The sequence below is a fragment of the Hemiscyllium ocellatum genome, chromosome 31 (genome assembly GCF_020745735.1).
Source record: "Hemiscyllium ocellatum isolate sHemOce1 chromosome 31, sHemOce1.pat.X.cur, whole genome shotgun sequence".
In the NCBI taxonomy this organism is placed as follows: domain Eukaryota; kingdom Metazoa; phylum Chordata; class Chondrichthyes; order Orectolobiformes; family Hemiscylliidae; genus Hemiscyllium; species Hemiscyllium ocellatum.
This window is the reverse complement of record NC_083431.1, coordinates 33,831,573-33,851,607: the sequence shown is the minus strand read 5'-3', so window position 1 is coordinate 33,851,607 and position 20,035 is coordinate 33,831,573. Positions and strand designations below refer to the sequence as shown.

Here is a 20,035-nt window from a genome sequence, read left to right as displayed (position 1 = left end):
CAAAGTGGCCATTATTTGCAGAGCCCTCTGCTCTTCAGCTGTCATCAGTTATAACCTGCACGCGCTGCATAAGCAATCATAAAGCAGAAGTAAGGATGCTGTAGTCTTACAAGACCATAGGGCTGCTCTTCCATTAGAGGGAGTCAGCTAATGGTGCTTTATTCTGAGGGTTGCCAGACCTCAGGCAAGGGGAGAGGTTGAAGAGGAAAGTGGTCATCTCAGCCAATGTGGAAATTGAACCAAGCTGGGGGTATTACTCTGCATTGAAAACCAGCTATCCAACCATCTGAGCAAACCACTCCTACCTCAAAGTGAATAAATTATTGCAAGTATAATTTAAACAAAAACAATTGGACAGTAACCATTTTATGTGAGCATGTGAATATTTAACAGTTAGGACACTGGCACTTTCATTCCACCTGATCCTTTATTCTTGCCATATTCAGTAGTTGACTGGTGTGATAGGTTGGTATCATGGAAGAAATCCAGCTCATTGGTGCATTTACAAAGGTCATCACTGGACAAATTCTATAGCCACCTTACTCTGTGATGATATTTCAGGGTTTTAGTGAAGTGTACCATGACTATGCAATTATAGTTTTATGTATTTTGTGAAAATACAATTAATATCAGATAATTGCATCAGGAATTAATCAAAAGAGACCTTTTCAAATTCAGTGAACATTTCCAAAAGTAAACAGAATATCCTTAAGAATAGTTGCATTGAAGTTATGAATAGAAGAGATGAGAGTGACTGCTCTTGATATCAAGGCTGCACTTGACCAAGTGTGGCATTAACGAGCCCTAAGCAAAACTGGAGCCAATGGAGAAATCTCATTCAACCAGTTGGAGCCATACCCGGCACGAAGGGCGATGGTTGTGGTTGTTGGCATTTCCCTCCGTCATAAGTGTGGATGTTCACAAATGATTACAAAATGTTCAGCACATTCTCAACCCCTCAGATACTGAACCGGCCTATGCCCAAGGCGACAAGTCCTGGACAGCATCCAGGCTTTGGATGAAAAGTGGCAAGTAACACTCGTTCCATACAAATTCCACGCACTGAGCATTTCCAATAAAAAACTATCTAACTGCCACCCATTGACGTTCAATGATCACCATCATTGAATCTCCCATTGTGAATATCCTGGGGGTTACCATTGACCCAGAAACTGAACAGGACTCACCATATATACACTGACTACAAGACCAGGCCAGAGGTTAGGACTGCTGCAGAAAGTAACTCATTTCTTGACTCCACTGTTGACCACCTGCAAGGTATAAATCAGCAGTGTGATCGTATCCTCCCCTCTTACCTGGAAGAAGGATTGTAGTGATTGTCAGCCAGGTGGGCCTTGTAGAATATGAGTTCTCTGATTGGGGCTGTTAATCTAGTCCAATCAGGGAACCTGGTTGATAGATATAAGTAGGAGTGCCAGAGGTTCTGCTCATTTTGAGAACTGGCTCTGAGGAAACTGGATCAGTGTCAAGGACTCTCCCCATGTAAATAAAGGATGACTTGGTAACGGGATACCAACCTCTGTGGAGATGTTTCAGTGCCAACGAGAGAAAAAAACACCCTACTGGAAACATTTGCTTGCGAACAGTCATCTTTGAGTTGAAGTAAGCATTTCTGGCATCATGGGAAGCTTGACCTGTTTGATCCTGCCAGTGTGGGGAAAGAATGTGGCTAACCAGCAAATGCAGATACACTGAGCCACCTCCCACTGGCAGATACACCACCAATAGAAGAGTTGTAATCGTTGTAAATATTCTGGATACCCTTCTTGTCACAGCTGACAATATCAAACGTTGGACGGAGAAAGATCCGATCCTAGCAAAATTGAAACAGCTGGTGGTGATGGGGAAACCAAAGAGCTGTTACAATCAGAACTGAAACCTTTTCAGACCCAGACAGACTAAATCACTGTAGAGGTCGGCATATTATTGTGGGGGACACCAGTAATTGTCCCAAGCAAAGGTCGCTGCCAGATACTGGCTGAACTCCACCGGGGTCATCCAGGGGTTTCCAAAATGAATGTGTTGGCGAGACGTTATGCCCAATGGCCAGGATTGGATGCTGACATTGCTGCATTGGCAGCACAGTGCCCAGAGTGCCAAGAAAGACAAAAATTACTCCCAGTAGCTCCCCCACTTTTGTGGGAATAGCTGAGTAAACCCTGGACTCGGTTGCATGTCGACTATGCTCTTCTTTCATGGGCCCAATGTTCTTAGTCATTGTAGACGCCCACTCAAAATGGCTGGATATGCATAGAGTCCATTCATCAAACACCGGGATGATGAGATAAAAACAGCACATGTCTTTTGCAATATATGGGACTGGAAGTGTTAGTCACAGATTATGGGCCATCATTTGCCAGCAGGGAATGTAAGTATTTCCTAAAGTTGAATGGTATTTGTCATTAGGCTCAGCTCCATGCCATCCACCATCCAATTGTCTGGCAGAAAGAGCAGTCCAAACTTTGAAGGCAACTTTAAGAAACAGCCTACAGCTTTGCTAGATACCAATCTATACTGGTTCCTATTTGATTACAGGACCATCCCTCTCACAACTACACAGATAGCTCCAGCAGAGTTGCTAATGGGGAGAAGACTCTGCACCAGGTTAAACCCAATCTTCCCGGACCTGGCAACCCCAATCCAGACACAAAACTTCGCTAAGCAAGAGAGACAGTTTGATGTAGGAACCATGTGAATAGCCCTACATGGGTAAGAGGCATTGTCGATACGTGGTCAGATCCAGTAACATATGAAGTTTTTGTGTAGGTGCGAAAGTCCTGAATGAGCAAGTGGACCACATGGTGAGGGAGGAAAACATGCCCGTTCCTCAGCAGCCTTTCTGACTGTTCCAGAACCCATGGGTTCTCCTTATCTGTCCAGCATTGAAGATACCTTGTAATCTGAGATGGACACAGCTGTTGCCGCCTCAACGTCTTTGCCACCTGAAGAGGAAGATGAATTTCTTCTGGGCGCAGCAGGCGAGTTACTGTACATTACACACTACCCACATCAGAGGCAGAGTAATGCTAAAATACTACAAGAAGAGCTTAAAAAAATCCTTGGACCCAGGTGGGGAAGAGGGGGAAGGGGTGGAATGTAGTGATTGTAATAAGGTCAGCCAGGTGGACATCATAGGATGTGAGTTCTCTGATTGGGGCTGTTAATCTGGTCCAATCAGGAACCCTGGCTGACAGATATGACAGGACTATCAGGCATCCTGTTCACTCTGAGAGTTGGCTCTGAAGAAGCTTGATCAGTGTCGAGGACTCTGCACATGCAAATAATGAGTGACTTGATGATGGGATACTGGACTCTGTGGAGTTATTTCAGGTGTGCAGCTCCAACAACACTCAAGAAGCTTCACTGCATCCAAGAGAAAGCTGCCTGCTTGATTGGCAGCACATCTACAAGTATTCACTCCCTCCACTACTGAGGCTCAGTAGCAGCAGTGTGTTCAGAATTTGGTGCAGAATTTCACCAGGTATCCTTATACAGCAGTTTCCAAGCCCATGACCTCTTTCATCTACAAGGACAAGTGCAGCATATACATGGGAACACCACCACCTTCAAGATCCCCTCCAAGCCACTCACCATCAGAATTTGTAAATTTATCACAGTTCCTTCGCTTTTGCTGCGTCAAAATCCTGGAATTTCACCCTAAGAGCATTGTGGGTCTACCTACAGCACATGGTTTGAAGCAGTTCAAGATGGCACTTTGCCACCACCTTCTCTAGGACAACTAGGGACAGGCAATAAGTGCTGGCTTGGCCATTGAAACCCATGTCCCACAAGTGAATAAAAAACAGTTCTTTCTAGCTCACCACGAGCTAACAATGACAGCAATCCAAACCAATAGCTGGGACAGTTAAAAGTTAATCACCTTGACTTTATAAGAGCAGGGTCTGTATCCCAGGCCAAAGCCAACTCATCGTTTTGCCAGTTTAGGAATAGCAACCATTTTAGGTTTTGATTTGTAAGAGAAGGTCTGTGAGCACCAGTTTTTTTTTACAGACATCACCAGGGGAGTAAAGATGCTGTGGGAAAGTGGGAAAGATGCCCACTATCTTACTGCTGTCCTGCCATGTTACTAGTCTCAGGGAGGCACAGCCCTCACAGCCCAACTGATCAGCCTCATGGCAGACTCCTTGGAGGAGGGTTCCTACCATTTTAGCACACTTGATCCTCAGCGGGTACTCTACATTTTATCTTTGGTTCCCTACATGTTTGATTGTGCCTCCTGAGCCCCTGGGCCTCACCCACTTACTTGTTCTGTTGCTGTGCCCTCCTTCACTGGGTGGCCCTCAGTTACTGCTGCTTGCCAGTGAGGCTTATGAGCCCAGGTGATAGCGTGGCAGCATTTGGGGGCTGGTGACTGTAACTGTTGGGGATGGTTGTCCTGCCACCAGCCAAAGCTAAGATCCTGATACATAGTTAAAAATCACACAACAGCAGGTTATAGTCCAACAGGTTTAATTGGAAGCACTAGCTTTCGGAGCGGCGCTCTGAAAGCTAGTGCTTCCAATTAAACCTATTGGTCTATAATCTGGTGTTGTGTGATTTTTAACTTTGTACACCTCAGTCCAACACTGGCATCTCCAAATCATGATCCTGATACATGGTTAACTTTCTTTGTGCGGACCTCTCTTCCAAATCAGGTCATTGTCACAAGAACTCGTTGCAGTCAGACTTGAAATACTTGAAAATTGAATGGAATTAGTCAGCCTCAGTTATTTCTTTGAAATCGAATTCAGCTGTAAATGTGACTGGGAGCAGTTCAAAATCCCCTGCCACCACAGAAATCCCAATTCAATCTTTGAGTTCTCCCAGTGCATCAGATACTAAAGCACTTGGAACATCGTCAAAATATTTAAATTAATCGGCCTGATGACCTCTGCTGTTTGCCTGCAGTCTGTCAGCTCTGCCAGGTCTACGTTATTAAGCCAACTCATCAGGGTAAAGGTGAATCAACTATAGACACCAGCTACATTATTAATTGCAAATGTACGCTTCCAGGAAACTCTAAAATTGGTTCCAAATATTGAGATAATTCTCTTCATCGAGTTGGAGCGGGTTCATAATTCTCTCTGATGGACCTTCTTTCAAAGGCAGCAACTGTATACAATTGTGTTGGAGGCTGTTTGTCAGCAGAGAACAGAAATTAACCTTCATATCCAAAAGAGTCCACTCACCTGACAGGCATTTGATGTCGTGGGCCTTCTTCAAAGGAGTTGAGTGAGTCACCTCCCCTCTCACAGACAACTCCTTACGTACCACCGATAGATGCAATGCATTTAACCATCATTTACTTTATATGGAATGGGCTGCAGTTACATTGACATCATAACTGTAAATATAAACTCATCTGTACTTGGGTTATGCATTTGATTTTCCAGATTTCAATTTGTCTTAAAGTGAAAATTCAATAACCTATTACACCCACCATCCAAAATTAGTGTATTTGCTGAATGAAACCCAGGTTTTTAAAATTACTTTTGTCATATTGCATGACTTAATAATCATCATTCATCTTTTCTTTTTTATGTAATGTGAAAAATATAGTATTCCAATAAAACTGAAATAAAATTTATGAGGCTGGTTTTTCGAGCCCTCTCCGCACTCTCTTGCTGGGTTGAAGCAGGACCTTTGATACCTGGCTGATTTTGATGTTCCAAAACATTGGCATGGCTTACAGTTTTAGCTGTGGAGTTAACCCATAGCAGTGCTCAGCCTGGGAGATTGATCACAGTGCCACACCATTGCCTCACTGAGAGGCCTGCAGCTGTGAACTTGCCCCTCCGTGTTGGGACTTTCTCTTGTAGCAGTAGCCCCCACACTGACCTCTTGCTCCCCCACTCAGAGGATTTTGACCTTTGGGTGAAGGAACATTGATGTCTGTTCAAGTTGGAATGATGCGTGAGTTGGAAAAGACCTGGAAGTGAACATGTCTCACGATTTGCTGACCTTGCTGACCTATGGGGTGGAATTAATGGATGTAGAAGATGCTAAAAGGCTAATTGCTATTTGTGGATAATGCATACTGCAGTCACAGTCTTATTTTTTCTCCGGTATGACTGTCTTGGCATCTTTGTCTTGCAGTCTCTCTGTTTCAGTATGCCTGACTCTTTCATATATTAAGGATATTAAAGAATTTTTCAACACAATAGTGTGTTCCCTTCTGATTATATAGACAAATAAGCAAACAAATCTCTTATTGTGTAGTCTCTGAGAGAAGTAATTCACCATTAGCATATTAACAACCTTCCAACTATGTGCTAATAATAACTTTGAGAAAATATAAATTGCTTTTAAAAATACAAATTAAAAAATATTTTTTTCAAGCTCTACAGAAGATTTCAGACCAATCCATTGATCAATACATTGGAACCTTTGATTTACTATATTGATGACCTGCTCCTTAATTCCCGTGCTTTCCATGTACCTTGATATTAATATTGATATTAATTTCTTCCTATTTATCAATGGAGTTCTTGAACCTGTAGGACTCCATTGGTTACCCAGCAGCGATTCATCCACCTCGAGGTCCTTCTCATGAGATGGTACCAATTCCAGGAAAGGAATCGTGTTGTTTGTGAGGGCATTGGGCATTATTTTGCATTATTCTATATAGACTAGCTGCATGTTCTTGATATAATCCTGTTTGTGATTTTTGTCTGTTAATTTGCTCAAGAAATCTTGATGTTACTTGCTAAGCCAGCATTTATTGTCCATCCGCAGTGCATTGAGAAGATCAAAGTGAGATACCATCTTGAGTTGCTGTAGATTTTGCACCTCTGCTTTCTCTGATGAAAAGTGTCGGTGCAAGGTCTCACCCTCTTCGAATGGGGTATGCAATGTGAGCAGATGGGAGCAATTAATGTCTGTGTGTTTCTGCCTCAGAGTCACACAAAGCAGTAGCAGTCTCCTTGCCCCTGAGGAAACTACTCACGATGTTTGGTTGAGTCAGGGTGTCAAATGAAGAGCTATGACAACCTAGAAGATGAAAGAGTCAAGGCAGCTGCAAGCTCAGAGATGTCACAGAGTCATAGGGATAGACAGCATGGAAACAGACTCTTCAGTCCAACTCGTTCATGCTGACAAAACTTCCTAAATAAATCCAATCCCATTTGCCAGCATTTGGCCCATATCCTTCTAAATTCTTCCTATTCATATACCCATCCAGATGCCTTTTAAATGTTGTAATTGTATCAGCCTCCACCACTTTCTCTGGCAGCTCATTCCACACACGCCTCACCTTCTCCGTGAAAAAGTTGCCCCTTAGCTCGCTTTTAAATCTTTCTACTCTCATTTTAAACCTATGCCCTCTAGTTTTGGAATACCCTACCCTGGGAAAAATACCTTGTCTATTCATCCTCATGTTTTTACAAACCTCTGTAAGGTCACTTCTCAGCCTCTGACACTCCAGAGAAAATAGCCTGAGTCTATTCAGCCTCTCTCGGTAGCTGAAACCCTCCAACCCTGGCAATATCTTTGTAAGTCTTTTCTGAACTCTTTCATGTTTCACAACATCCTTCCTATAGGAGGGAGACCAGAATTGAACACAGTATTCTAACAGTAGTCTAACCAATTTCCTGTACAGCCACAACATGACCTCCCAACTCTAGTACTCAATGCACTGACCAATAAAGGTGATGTGTAGTTGCAGATGAGCTGAACATTGAGGTATTGGAAGTCTGTTCATGAATCTCCCTGGTCCCTCACTCAGAACCTTTAATGGCAGTGGGTTTACAATGGAGTCCACTGATGGAAGTGAATCCCACTGGCCTTGTTACCTACTGGAAATCTTATGTACTGCTCAACTCTTGCAAATAGGTCATCAGTGACCTGTGAGATGTAATGACCTAGCTTTCGAGATGTGATGAAGGTTCATTTCTGATTCTTGGAAGGTGGCAGAAGTCTAGAATAGCAAGGCCACACTGACTTTGATGCTTACTCATAGGGAATGCGGATGTTGTTGTAAGGTGTGAGGACAAGACTACAGTTCTCAGTGACTATCTGCTTGGAGGGGCACACTGTATGCAGCACTGACTCTGACATATCTCGGTATTATCTTCTTTGGTGATAAATCCAATGCCTTCCAGCTGCTCCTCTTCTCTTCCATCATGCTCCACCTTTGCTGATGAGGACGTTAAACCTTATTGCTATTCAACCCAATGGCTGAGAGCTGTCAATGTAGTTTCAGCTGTTGCCACATTTGTTGTTAGCTATCTTCACAATAACATTGGCTCCTTATGGGCGGCACAGTGGCACAGTGCCTAGCACTGCTGCCTCACAGCACCAGAGACCTGGGTTCAACTCCCGCCTCAGGCGACTCTCTGTGTGGAGTTTGCACATTCTCCTTGTATCTGCGTGGGTTTCCTCCCACAATCCAAAAATGTGCAGGTTAGGTGAATTGGCCACGCTAAATTGCCCGTAGTGTTGGGTGAAGGGGTAAATGTAGGAGTATGGATCTGGGTGGTATACGCTTCGGCAGGTTGGTTTGGACTTGTTGGGCCGAAGAGCCTGTTTCCACACTGTAAGTGATCTAATCAAAACTGCTCCCACACACCCCAGTTAGGGCTGTGAATTACCAGGAGAATCTCAATCCCTGCATTACCTCAGTATGCTGAAATGATCCTCTTCACAATCTCTACATGTCCAATGATGGAGTAAACCCCACAGCTGTGCTCCCTTTATGCCCACATCTCCCAATTTAATGGTGCAGCCAAAACTGATGCCACCCCTCACCCACCCACCACAATGACGACCAAAAACTTTTTTTTAATTGCAAAAATATGTACAACACAAGGGACTAACCAATTCTATACTGTCTTTGCAAATAAAAAGAAAATGTGCATTGGAATTTGACATTCCCTGCAGTTGCAAACAAAGACATTTCCTATTCATGTAGAATACTATTTACATACATTTGAGGGTCTGATAACTGAATAGATCCCCTTGTACTTTGGCAGAAAGACCTTAGATGGTGGTATTTCCCCAGTGCACCTTGGCAGTGGCTGCCCCAAGCTTTAGTGTGACCCTCAGCATGTCGTCCTGGAATGTACCAGTCTGCAACACTCGGTAAAGGTCAACTCTTTGCTTTGGAAGATCAGAAAGTTTCGGGCAGACCAACAAGTGTCTTTCACCAAATTGATGGTCCTCCGGGCACAGTCAATGTCTGTCTCAGTCTACATTTGAGGGGATAGACTGTAGAGCACAGTGTGCCAGGTCACAGAGATGCTTGGGACGAACATTGACAAAAACCACTGTAACCACAAACCAATGGGTGGCACAGTGGTTAGCACTGCTGCCTCACAGCACCAGAGACCCATGTTCAATTCCCGCCTCAGGCGACTGACTGTGTGGAGTTTGCACATTTTCCCCGTGTCTGTGTGGGTTTCCTCCGGGTGCTCCGGTTTCCTCCCACAGTCCAAAAATGTGCAGGTTAGGTGAATTGACCATGATAAATTCCCCATAGTGTTAGGGGTTGGGGTAAATGTGGGGGAATGGGTCTGGGTGGGTTGCGCTTCGGCGGGTCGGTGTGGACTTGTTGGGCCGAAGGGCCTGCTTCCACACTGTAAGTAATCTCTGCAGACCTTCTTTGCAAAGGCAAGTTCCAGAAGGAGATGCTCAGTCTCTACCATCTTCCCACTGAGCTGCCCTGAGGGCAGGGTGCTGCAGAGAGTCTGGGTGTACATGAAGGATCTGACGGTCATGCCCTTCTTACCAACAACCAAGCTACATTTTGGTGCTCTTTGGAAAGTTCTGTTGATGAGACAATCTACCAAATAGCTTTGACAGCCTGCTCAGGGAACCACATGATGAGATCAACCCTCTTCTTTAATTATGACCTCAAACCGGCACACTGGTTGGCAGTACTAGTTTGAGTGCCCACCGTTATTGATGTCCAAAATTCCTGCCCCAGATCTCAAGTGAATTTCACTCTGTTGTAAAGTGGAGATTTGTTCTATTGTGAAATACAGATTTGCAAGAAACTATTTCATTCTTTCATTAATTCACCTATAATAAAAGTGAAACATAAAAGCACACAACACTGTGAAAATCTTGATGTATGTTAAATACTTTAGGTTCTCTTAATGAACAAGTGATTTTGGTCAATCAGGTGCAGCTGTTGTGGGAAAAATCCCCAGCCTCAGAGTCAGAGTCAGGGTTCAGCGACAGAGTTTATTGTACGAGGAAATACCGGAGCTCCAGGTAGAGAAAGGCACCAACAGCACAGTGGGCAGCTGCGAGTCTCCTCTCAACCCAGAGCACATGTCAAGATACTTTTAAACATGATTTGGAGATGCCGGTGTTGGACTGGGGTGTACAAAGTTAAGAATCACACAGCACCAGGTTATAGTCCAACAGGTTTAATTGGAAGCACACTAGCTTTCGGAGCGACGTTCCTTCAGTCACCTGATGAAGGAGCGTCGCTCCGAAAGCTAGTGTGCTTCCAATTAAACCTGTTGGACTATAACCTGGTGTTGTGTGATTTTTAACTTCGTACTTTTATACATTTTGTGATATAATAGGTCAGTGATGAGATTATTGTCTCTGTAACATAGTTTGTTTATTGTAAACATTGCAGAATTGTTGATAGTTTTGGTGCAGTCATTGTCAGTTCCAGCACAGCCTTTGTTAATTTCAGTGAGGTCGGTTGTCAGTTTCAATGTCTGCGCGGAAGTCCATTGCTGTAGTAATGGGCGCTAATTGCTCTTCCTGAGAAGGATGATTACTGCAGCCCTGGCTATTAGCACTTTGTATTGAGTCTGTATCAAACAGTTAGCATTTCTATCAAAGGTGTTGGCTGGACCCAGACACTTCAGCAGGCAGTATACACTACTCGTGTATTCTTTTCCCACACCCGCCTTAAACTAATCAACTAGGTTGTGAGTGCATTGTGCTGGTATCCTGGTGGCCCCAAGCAGTGTCTGTATTTGGATTAGAGTGATGCTGGAAAAGCACAGCAGTTCAGACAGCATCCAAGGAGCAGGAAAATCAATGTTTCGGGGAAAAGCCCTTCATCAGGAATACAGGCAGTGAGCCTGAAGGATGGAGAGATAAATGAGAGGAGGGTGGAGGTGGGGAGAAAGTAGCATAGAGTACAATAGATGATTGGGGGTGGGGATGAAGGTGATAGGTTGGGGAGGAGGGTAGGGGAAGGTATCAAAGAGTACAGCTGCGGGGCAGAGGAAATGACCTGGGAGTTGCAGTGGGAGAGAGATTCCCTGAGATTCTTGTAGAGAGAGGTGTCTGTGTTTGCTCTGCTGGCTCTCTTCAAATTGTGATCCAGCTGCCATCTTGTGTGCCTTTGTGCCATGTGTCACCCTGCCCTGTGCCATCTCCCACTTCACAACTGCAAAGACAATTTGCATATCAATTTAAGATTTGTTTTAATTAAGCTGTCCCTGTTAATTTTCTATCATCTTTTCATTAGTTTGCAAAGGTAATGTTTATATTAATATTTCTAATAATTATTTAAGACTTAATGAATTTCTAATAATTATTTCAGACTTAATGCATTAGTCCCACAGACTTATTTTGTCTTTCATTCTATACTTATAAATTTACACTTAAAGTCAGAAACTTAAAGAGTACCAAATAATCAACTGAGTATCTCTGACTGCCATTAATCTGAATGACTGGCTGTCAGTGTGTCTCATTTTATGAATGTCTAATTAGAATAGTAACCTCAGCTGTATTCACATCCTCCAATTTCTGCTGTATTTGATTGAGTGATGAGTATTAGGACTCTTCCTCTTCATGTTCTCTTGGGGAGTAAAACTTTTTGGGAAAAATTTCAAGAAGTTCTCCATGTGGAGCAGAGGGTAGCATCACTGCTTCTGAACCAGAAACCTCCAGCGTGTCATTTGGGAAGCATGGTGATTTCATTACAGGTCAAAATAGCTTGAGTATCAACCTTCAAATGTATACTCATGGCAGCTGCAAAAAGTGAGGGAATTCAGTCAATCTTGTGATGGACAGAAAGTTACAGCCTCTACCATCACTCTGAGCAGCTCCAGTCTGTAATGCACATGTAAAGTATGTGTTACCGCAACATCTCTGATTCCTTGAGTAATCTGTAAACAACCTTGACCAGATTTGTGCAATATCAAAAGATCTTACATCTGCATTCACTTCCTTAGAATCTCACTTTGGTCCATGCTGACCAGATATCCTAAATTAGTCTAGTCCCATTTGACAGCATTTGGCCCATATCCCTTTAAACCCTTCTATTTCAAAACCCCTTAGGTCTCTTTTAAATCTTGCCCCTCTCACTTAAACCTATATCCTCTAGTTTTGGACTTCCCTACCTTGGGGGAAAAATGCCTTGAATATTCACCCTCTTCATTCCCCTCATGATTTTATAAACTTCTATAAGTTTGCACCTCAGCCTTCGATGCTCCAAGGACAACAGCCCCAGCCAATTCAGTCTTTCCCTAGAGCTCAAACCCTCCAACCCTGGTAACATCCTTGTAAATCTTTTCTGAACTCTTTCAGGTTTCACAACATCCTTCCGACAGCAGGGAGGCTGGAATTGAATGCAGTATTCCAATAGTGCCCTAAACCATGTCCTACACCACCACAGCGTGACCTCCAAACTCCTACACTCAATGCACTGACCAATAAAGGCAGGCATACCAACACCTTCCTCACTATCCTTCTACCTGCAACTCCACTTTCAAGGACAATGAACCTACACTCCAAGGTGCATAAGTTTGGCAACACTCCCCAGGAATCTGCCATTAAGTGTATAAGTCCTGCCCTGATTTGTCCTACTAAAATGTCAGAACCTCATGTTTGTCTAGATTAAGCTCTATTTGCCATTCCTCGCCCCATCACACCACCTGATCAGGGTCCCATTGTACTCTAGCACTTTTATCTCATGATTTGGTGTAACATTGGCTGCGTTGGTCCTCCAGTTTAGTACAGGGGGAGTGCTGCACTGTTACAGATCCTGTCTTTTAGGGTGAGATGTTGAACCAAATCCCTGTCAGTTGGTGAGGTGGATGTCAAAGAACCCATAACATGATTTCAGACAAGGACAGGAGTGTCATCTGTGGTTCCTGGGCCATACTTATCAACATCAATATTAACCAAATCAATACAGAGAGAATTGGTCAATGGCACATTGCTGTTTGTGTGAACTTGAATGAAAATTTTTGCGTTTCCTTTGTTACAACAGTGACTGGATTGAAAGTACCTCATGAGCCATCAAACACTTTAAGCAGAATCTTATAGGGCCCTGAATGAAATTGGGTATGGTGGGAAAAGTAGCAGAATCATGAGAAATATCAGCGAGGTCTATCTTGATATTGGAAACAACTCGCTGCATATTTTTAACCAAGTTCTGAATATCATGAGACTAACTTGTCAGGTAGCAGCGAGTTGCCTTTTATTGTTTGTAAACAACCTAGTTAGTTCACATCTTGCTTCATTAGGGCCTGTACTGCGCTGTATCCTTCTATGTTCTATGTTCTATTAAAATGCAGTTTTCTCTCCTACCATCCACCATGAGCAAAGTAGACACCAAGAATTCGTGACATGAAGATATTACCTGGTTATTTCAATTCACATTAGCCGCAAAGAGCTTACATATTGGTTGCCATGCAGCAACATCACAGGGCATGATCAATGGGCATCAGCACCATGCACCTGATACTGCCCTTTGGAACTTGCCAACCTCTCAGCCATCCACTTGTAAGATGCTTATGAAGTTCAGCCCCTACTGGCAATTAGCATCACAAGGCTGCACAAAGGAAACTTTGCTCTGAGGGACAGTTACCCAGACAACAGCTTGGACCCGGCTGCATCTCCATGTTGCCTGTTCACTCTCTCAGCACGCAGTCACGTTGGGTCTCCCTGCATGCCCACGGCTTCCCTGCATTGACCTGCCTTGCCTTTCCTCTTTGCACAGTCATGGATCCAGGCAACTTGTCTTGCTGGTCAGTCATCCTCAGTCAAGGGGACAAACATCTTACAGTACAACACATCACCACGTTAATCCGAAACCTGCCCCAGTGCCAGCAGCTTTCATGGCAAACACATTGAGTGTGCAGCCAGTCACATTGCCAAGTCTTCAGTGAGTAGTCCTCAGGCAAGCTGAGAGAGTCACCCATCAGTCTGGGGCTCTGGCACAGTTATTCTGGTGCAAAACCCTTGACTCCACCTGAGGCAGGAGGTGGGCAGGCAGAGTGAAGGTGGATGCCCTACCACTTCTGGAATGTCCTAAGAGGCACCCGTTAAGGGGCTGTATGTAGTTCCTTCTCTGGCTGGGTGCCACCAGGCATCTGCCTGTCTCAATGTGATGGCTGGACACCTGGAGTGATCTAAAAGGTCCTCCTTCCCTTGTAAACTTGTGTTTGGTCCCGAGGACCAGCAGCACAGCCAATGGAGTCCAGGTTCTTTGTCCGATTCAGCAGAGCCTGAGGTTGCTGGACCTGGCTTTCCATTGGCAGCCATCAACCTGTCCATAAAGGCAGCCAGAGGATTGCATTCTTCAACCAGCTGGGTCCAGATAATACAGCCTTGGCCTTGGCACCTCTCTCCTCAGCAGTAACTCCCCTTCAGGCACTTTGGGCCAAGAGTGTGGCTATCTTGCTGGCACCTTTAAGACACGAGGGAGAAGGCATCATGGCCAGAGGTTGGAAATGGTGTGCAGTGAATGATGCTGACAGCGGGGCTACTGTGAGAGTTGCAATGGAATGAAGAGTGGTACTTACTCATGGATGCCTGGGCTTCTCCATTGGAGTGGTCCTGGTCCTCTCTGTGAGAGACAGGATTCTCTCAACGTAGGGGGTGAGGAGTCTCATGTTGGGCACCCCTCCACTCATTCTCTGCCCTCTTGTGGTTGTTTTACCCTACAATGAATGAAAGGGAAGAACTAAGTGAATTGTGTGTGGCACAGCTGTTAGTGCTGGACCAAGGAGCAGGAAATTGATGAAGTGACCTAAGTGAGTGGCAGGCAGTGCAAAGGCCATGCAGGATTAATAGGTCAAGGATTTGGGGAGAGTAAGTGATGGGAGATGTTTCATGAAATAGTGAGAGTGATTGAGCACGATCCTTGGTGGGAGCTGAAAGCAGGGCGTCATCAAGCCTGTCTGGGCGCAGCATAGCCTTTTAAAGATGGTATGGGTGCCAGGGATGTTGGTCTTTTGAAGGGTGTCAGGTGCATGGTGGGTCCTTTTGTGTGTAGGTCTTACCAACTCTGGCAAATGGTGACTGGTGTCAGCATCTGAAGGAGTGTCGGAGGGCGATTAGGAGGTATGAGACCAGTTCCATGGCTCCAACTTGAATGCAGCAGTTGTGGGAATGGGTGTGAAAGCAGTAACAGGCCTGTAACCGAGATCCCAGAGCCCATAACTGAGAACCTGGAGCCCGTAACTGAGACCCCAGAGCCCGTTACATAGACCGCAGTGACCATTACTGAGATCCTGGACCCCATAACTGAGACACCTGTAGATCGTAACTGAGACCCTGAAGCCCTTACAGAGACCCCAGAGCCTGTTACAGAGACCTCAGGGCCTGTTACAGACACCCCAGAACCCATAACCCAGACCCCAGAGCCCATTACAGAGATCTTGGAGCCTATTATAGAAGTCCTGGAGCCCGTAAGCCAGACCCCAGAACCTGTAACCGAGACTCTGGAGACTGTTACAGAGACTTCAGAGCCCTTAACCAAGACCCCAGAGCGTGTAACCGAGACCCGGAGCCCATAACCAAGACTCCAGAGTCAGTTACAGAGACCCCAGAGCTAATAACTGATACCGTAGACCCATTACAGAGATTTCAGAGCACGTAACCAAGTCCGTGGAGCTTGTTACAGAGACCCTGGGGCCCATACCAGAGACCCTTAAGTCAGTTAGAGACCCAGGAATCCATAACTCAGACCCCAGATCCCGTTACAGAGATTCTGGAGCCCGTAACCAAGACCCCATAGCCTGTTACAGAGACCACAGAGCCCGTTACAGAGACCCCAGAGCCCATAACCCAGACCCCAGAACCCGTTACAGAGACTCTGGCTGATGTCAAGCAGAGAACGGAGGAATAGGGGAGGGTAACAAGAAGAGGGAAAGCTGAACACTATTGCAGTAGGGCCTTGTGTTATATTCAGTATTTCAAGATGGTGCTGGAGCCATGGCAATACATTGCGTTTTGCACTCGATACAACACGTTTCACTGTATTTTTGTATACATGTGACAATAAATCTAATTGTAACTGTAGAATGGAGTGAGAATTGGGCACAAGGTGTGCCACAGGGGCAGGGTGGTTAGTTAATTAGTTAATAAGAGTAGAATTATTCAGTCTTGCAGGGAGCAAACCTCCGTGATACTCAACAAAAGTAAAACTTAGCCCAAATTAACATAAGATTTAGCACTACAGAACAATGGAGGTCATGATGGGTGCTACCTAAATGATAGATAAAATTATAATTTTTATTTTGCTTTAAGTGCCTATTCTGATTGTATAAAATTATTATAATTACACTCTCCCACCAAGGATGGCTTTCCGAACACCTTGGTTTTCCCTCTCCCATCTGCATAGACTGTACTGCAGATAAAATCCTATATGTCAACTAACTCTACTTGGGGACCTTTGTTGATTGTTGGAAAGATCCATCTGGTTCACTGATGCCTTTTAGGGAAGGAAATTGTCATCCTTACTAGGTCTAGCCTAATTCCAGACCCACAGCAATGTGGTTGTTTCTTAGCCGCCGTCAGAGCAATTAGGGATGGGCAATAACTACTAGCCTAGCCTATGAATGAATTACAAAAAAAGAAGAGTTAACATTTCACGTCTAATGTGACTCTGTATTGTTCTGAAGATGTCATATTGGACTTGAAATGTTAACTTTATTTCTCTCTTAGAACTCCTACAGTGTGGAAACAGGCCAATTGGCCCAATGGTCCACACCAACTCTCTAAAAAGCATGCCACCCAGACCCATCTCTGCAACACTGCATTTCCCACGGCTAACACATCTAACCTACACATCCCTGAACACCAGGGGTAATGTAGCATGGCTAATCCACCCAACTTGTATATCTTTGGCCTGTGGGAAGAAACTCGAGCATCTAGCAGAAACCAATGTCGACACAGGGACATCATGCAAGCTCCACACAGGCAGTCACCCAAGAGTGGAATCAAATCCAGGTCCCTGGTAGTGTGAGGCAGCGATGCTAACCACTGAGCCACCGATGCTGCCAAACTTGGTAAGTTTCCCAATCATTTCCGGTTTTTTTTTCTAGCAGTCCTTTGATAATTAACCCCAGTTCGTCTGAATAAATATGTCTGGTCCTGAGACTCTCCTTTTGTCACTGGAAATTGACTAATACATGCAAGTCTGTCTTCATCTCTAGGCAAGGAATATTTGCGTGTGATTTGTTTATCACCCTTCAGCTAACACATTTTTGACCAAAACTATGTTTGCCATTTTTTCACTTCCATAATAGTCAAGTATAAAATTGTCATTTACAGTATGTTAAGTGCTCTGGGTGGAAACAGGAACTCAGTCCCTTACACCTCATTAAAGTGCAATTGCTTCACACAGTTAGCCACTTCTAATTGGCTATGGGTTACAGCCTGCACTGCTCAGTGTTGACTGTAATAAAAGTCATGTTATGTTGAGGCTGACTGACATTGACTTTGCACTGCTCACATTGTTGTGGCATAGCCTGTTTCTCTGAAACAAGACCAGGGGACCCTCAGAAATATAGACATGGATTGATGGCCATACTGCCGTTGACAGAGTTCAGACTCCAGTTCCAGAGTTCTTTGTCACAAGACATGCAGAATTTCTGTTGTATAAATTGTAAATATTATTTTTAATGTAGAACTAATTGTTTCATCAAGTTGAAATGTTCTGAAAGCTATGCAATTAAGATTTTAGAAAGTGTGGTACAGGTAACATTAGTTACAGACTTGGTCAACGGCAATGGTATGATCCTTTCAACATCTGAAAAATTATTAAAAGCAAATTACATTAATACCAACACACAGACCATCAGTGGTGGAGACTGATGAACCTTATTATAAAACAAGCAATAGTATGAGGTGCTAACAGGCAGAGAGCAATCAGCAGTAATGCATCACACTAATTTTCTTTTCAAATTAACTTTATCGCAGCTTGTATGAAAAGATATATAAGACACAGTTTTTGAATTCAGGATTTAATAACTTCAGAGTAAAAAAAGCTAATAATTGGAAAGCTGACAGTGGAAATAAGTATATTTTAAAAATATACAATGGGAAATATATCACTAAGCTTCTCATTAAATTGTTATTTGCAGAAAGCAGCTGCTCAATCTAACAGACATTGCATCAAAAGAGTATTTTCTTCTTTTAAAGAAGGGTAAAGGCTGCCAACGTGTTTGTTTTAATGGTGCTTGGGATGTTTGAAAGGAATTTTTGACCTAAGATGGAGGACAGGGCTCCTGACTAATCTAAATCACAAATCAATAGTCGATACAGTGTTTTGTTACCTAACTGTGAAGTGGTAGGCTTTAAGTGCAAGAGTCGTATGTGGAAAAACAATGTAAACAGAAAAGCATTTATGTAGTGATGTTTGGATGGGCTAAAGGAACAAAGGGATTCAGCAGACCGGGGCTGTTTATGTTTGTTTATAGAACAACAGGCTAAGAGTATGCTGTAGTTGATAACAAAGATAAAGAAATATAAGATCAAGCTTGTACAGGGTGTTGCCTCAGATTTAGTTTAGAACACAGTATTAGTGCAGATTTTAAAAATAAGCATACCCAATGTGTGGGACTGGAGTGCCTGTCCATTTGTTTTAGTGATGGAACACTGAATGGGGCACCTGGATTCCTGCCATTAACCTGCATTACATGAAGAGGGTGAGAGGGTTGTCCTTTAGTGCCTGAAGCTATTGATGAGAAATTGGGTTTCCTGCTTCAAAGGTGCCCAGCACTTGCTTGAACTTATTGCCCATGCTTTCAGAAGGTGCTCGTGGGATGCTGGCACTCATAACAGCGCTGTGTTTGCCATCATAGCATGTAACAGCTGGCTTCGGTGTGGCCAAGATTGTCTGGGATGGACTATGACAAAACAATGAAGCAAAAGAGTAGAAGCGTGAGAGAACTGATGGAGTTTGCTGAACCTGTGTGGGCTGTATTCCCATGTACCTTGATAAATATATGCATACATTTTAGATTGTTTGTCACTGTATGCTGGAGCAAATTGCGATTTTTAATAGAAATATAAAAATACCAAAGCTATTAATTGTGACTCCTGAAGTTGTGTGTTCCTCTCATGCCCTTTCCACTTGCACCTGTAGCATCTCAATGTTGCGATCAATTGACCCATCAACTCATCTTTCTGGTTGATGGTATCATCCATAGCCAGGTTACAGGGCACCAAGCTCTGGAATTCCATTGGATGACCTTACACATGCATATAGAAAGAATCTACTAGCAACAAAGTAGTCAGGAAGATAAATGCATCTTTTTTACCCTGAACATTTCTTCATACATTTGATATCCCTTCTTCATTGCACTGTTCCCTCAGCTAAAAGGAGTTCAGTTGAGTGAGTTGGGGAGTTATAATGGACTCAGATGTTAAGTGTGGGAGTCTAGGGAAACTCTCATGACAGAACATTATGTTAATTCCACTATCCTAAGAAGAAAACTGTCAAAATTGGAGCTTTAACAGGACTGATTATTAACTCATTGTGTATCGCAGGTGATGGGCAAGTGGACTTTGATGAATTCATGACGATACTCGGCCCTAAACTATTGTCATCTGAGGTGCGGGAAGGTTTTCATGGCAGCACAATAGACTCCATATTTTGGCAGGTAAGATATTTATTTGCTTAGATACTTTGTGGTAGTATCCGCATTTTAAAATCTTGTGCAGTGTCACATCGCGACAAGGTCTGTTTGATACTTTGATGTAGGAGATGAACAATTGCATTGCTTATCAGATTAGTGTCTGATTTCAGTTGCAGAGTGCGGCAATGATTGATTTGCACCACATGAGGTACAGTTGTAAGCTTGCA

At 43.8% G+C, this 20,035-nt stretch overlaps 1 protein-coding gene across 1 annotated transcript in view; it reads left to right on the top strand.

The window, feature by feature from the left end:
• Nucleotides 1–20,035, top strand: part of LOC132830456 (calcium-binding protein 8) — a 360,349-nt gene that overhangs the window by 65,954 nt on the left and 274,360 nt on the right. The window contains exon 4 of the mRNA XM_060848180.1: nucleotides 19,720–19,832. Within this exon, the coding sequence (XP_060704163.1) occupies nucleotides 19,720–19,832 (113 nt within the window). The remainder of the gene's footprint in view (nucleotides 1–19,719; nucleotides 19,833–20,035) is intronic.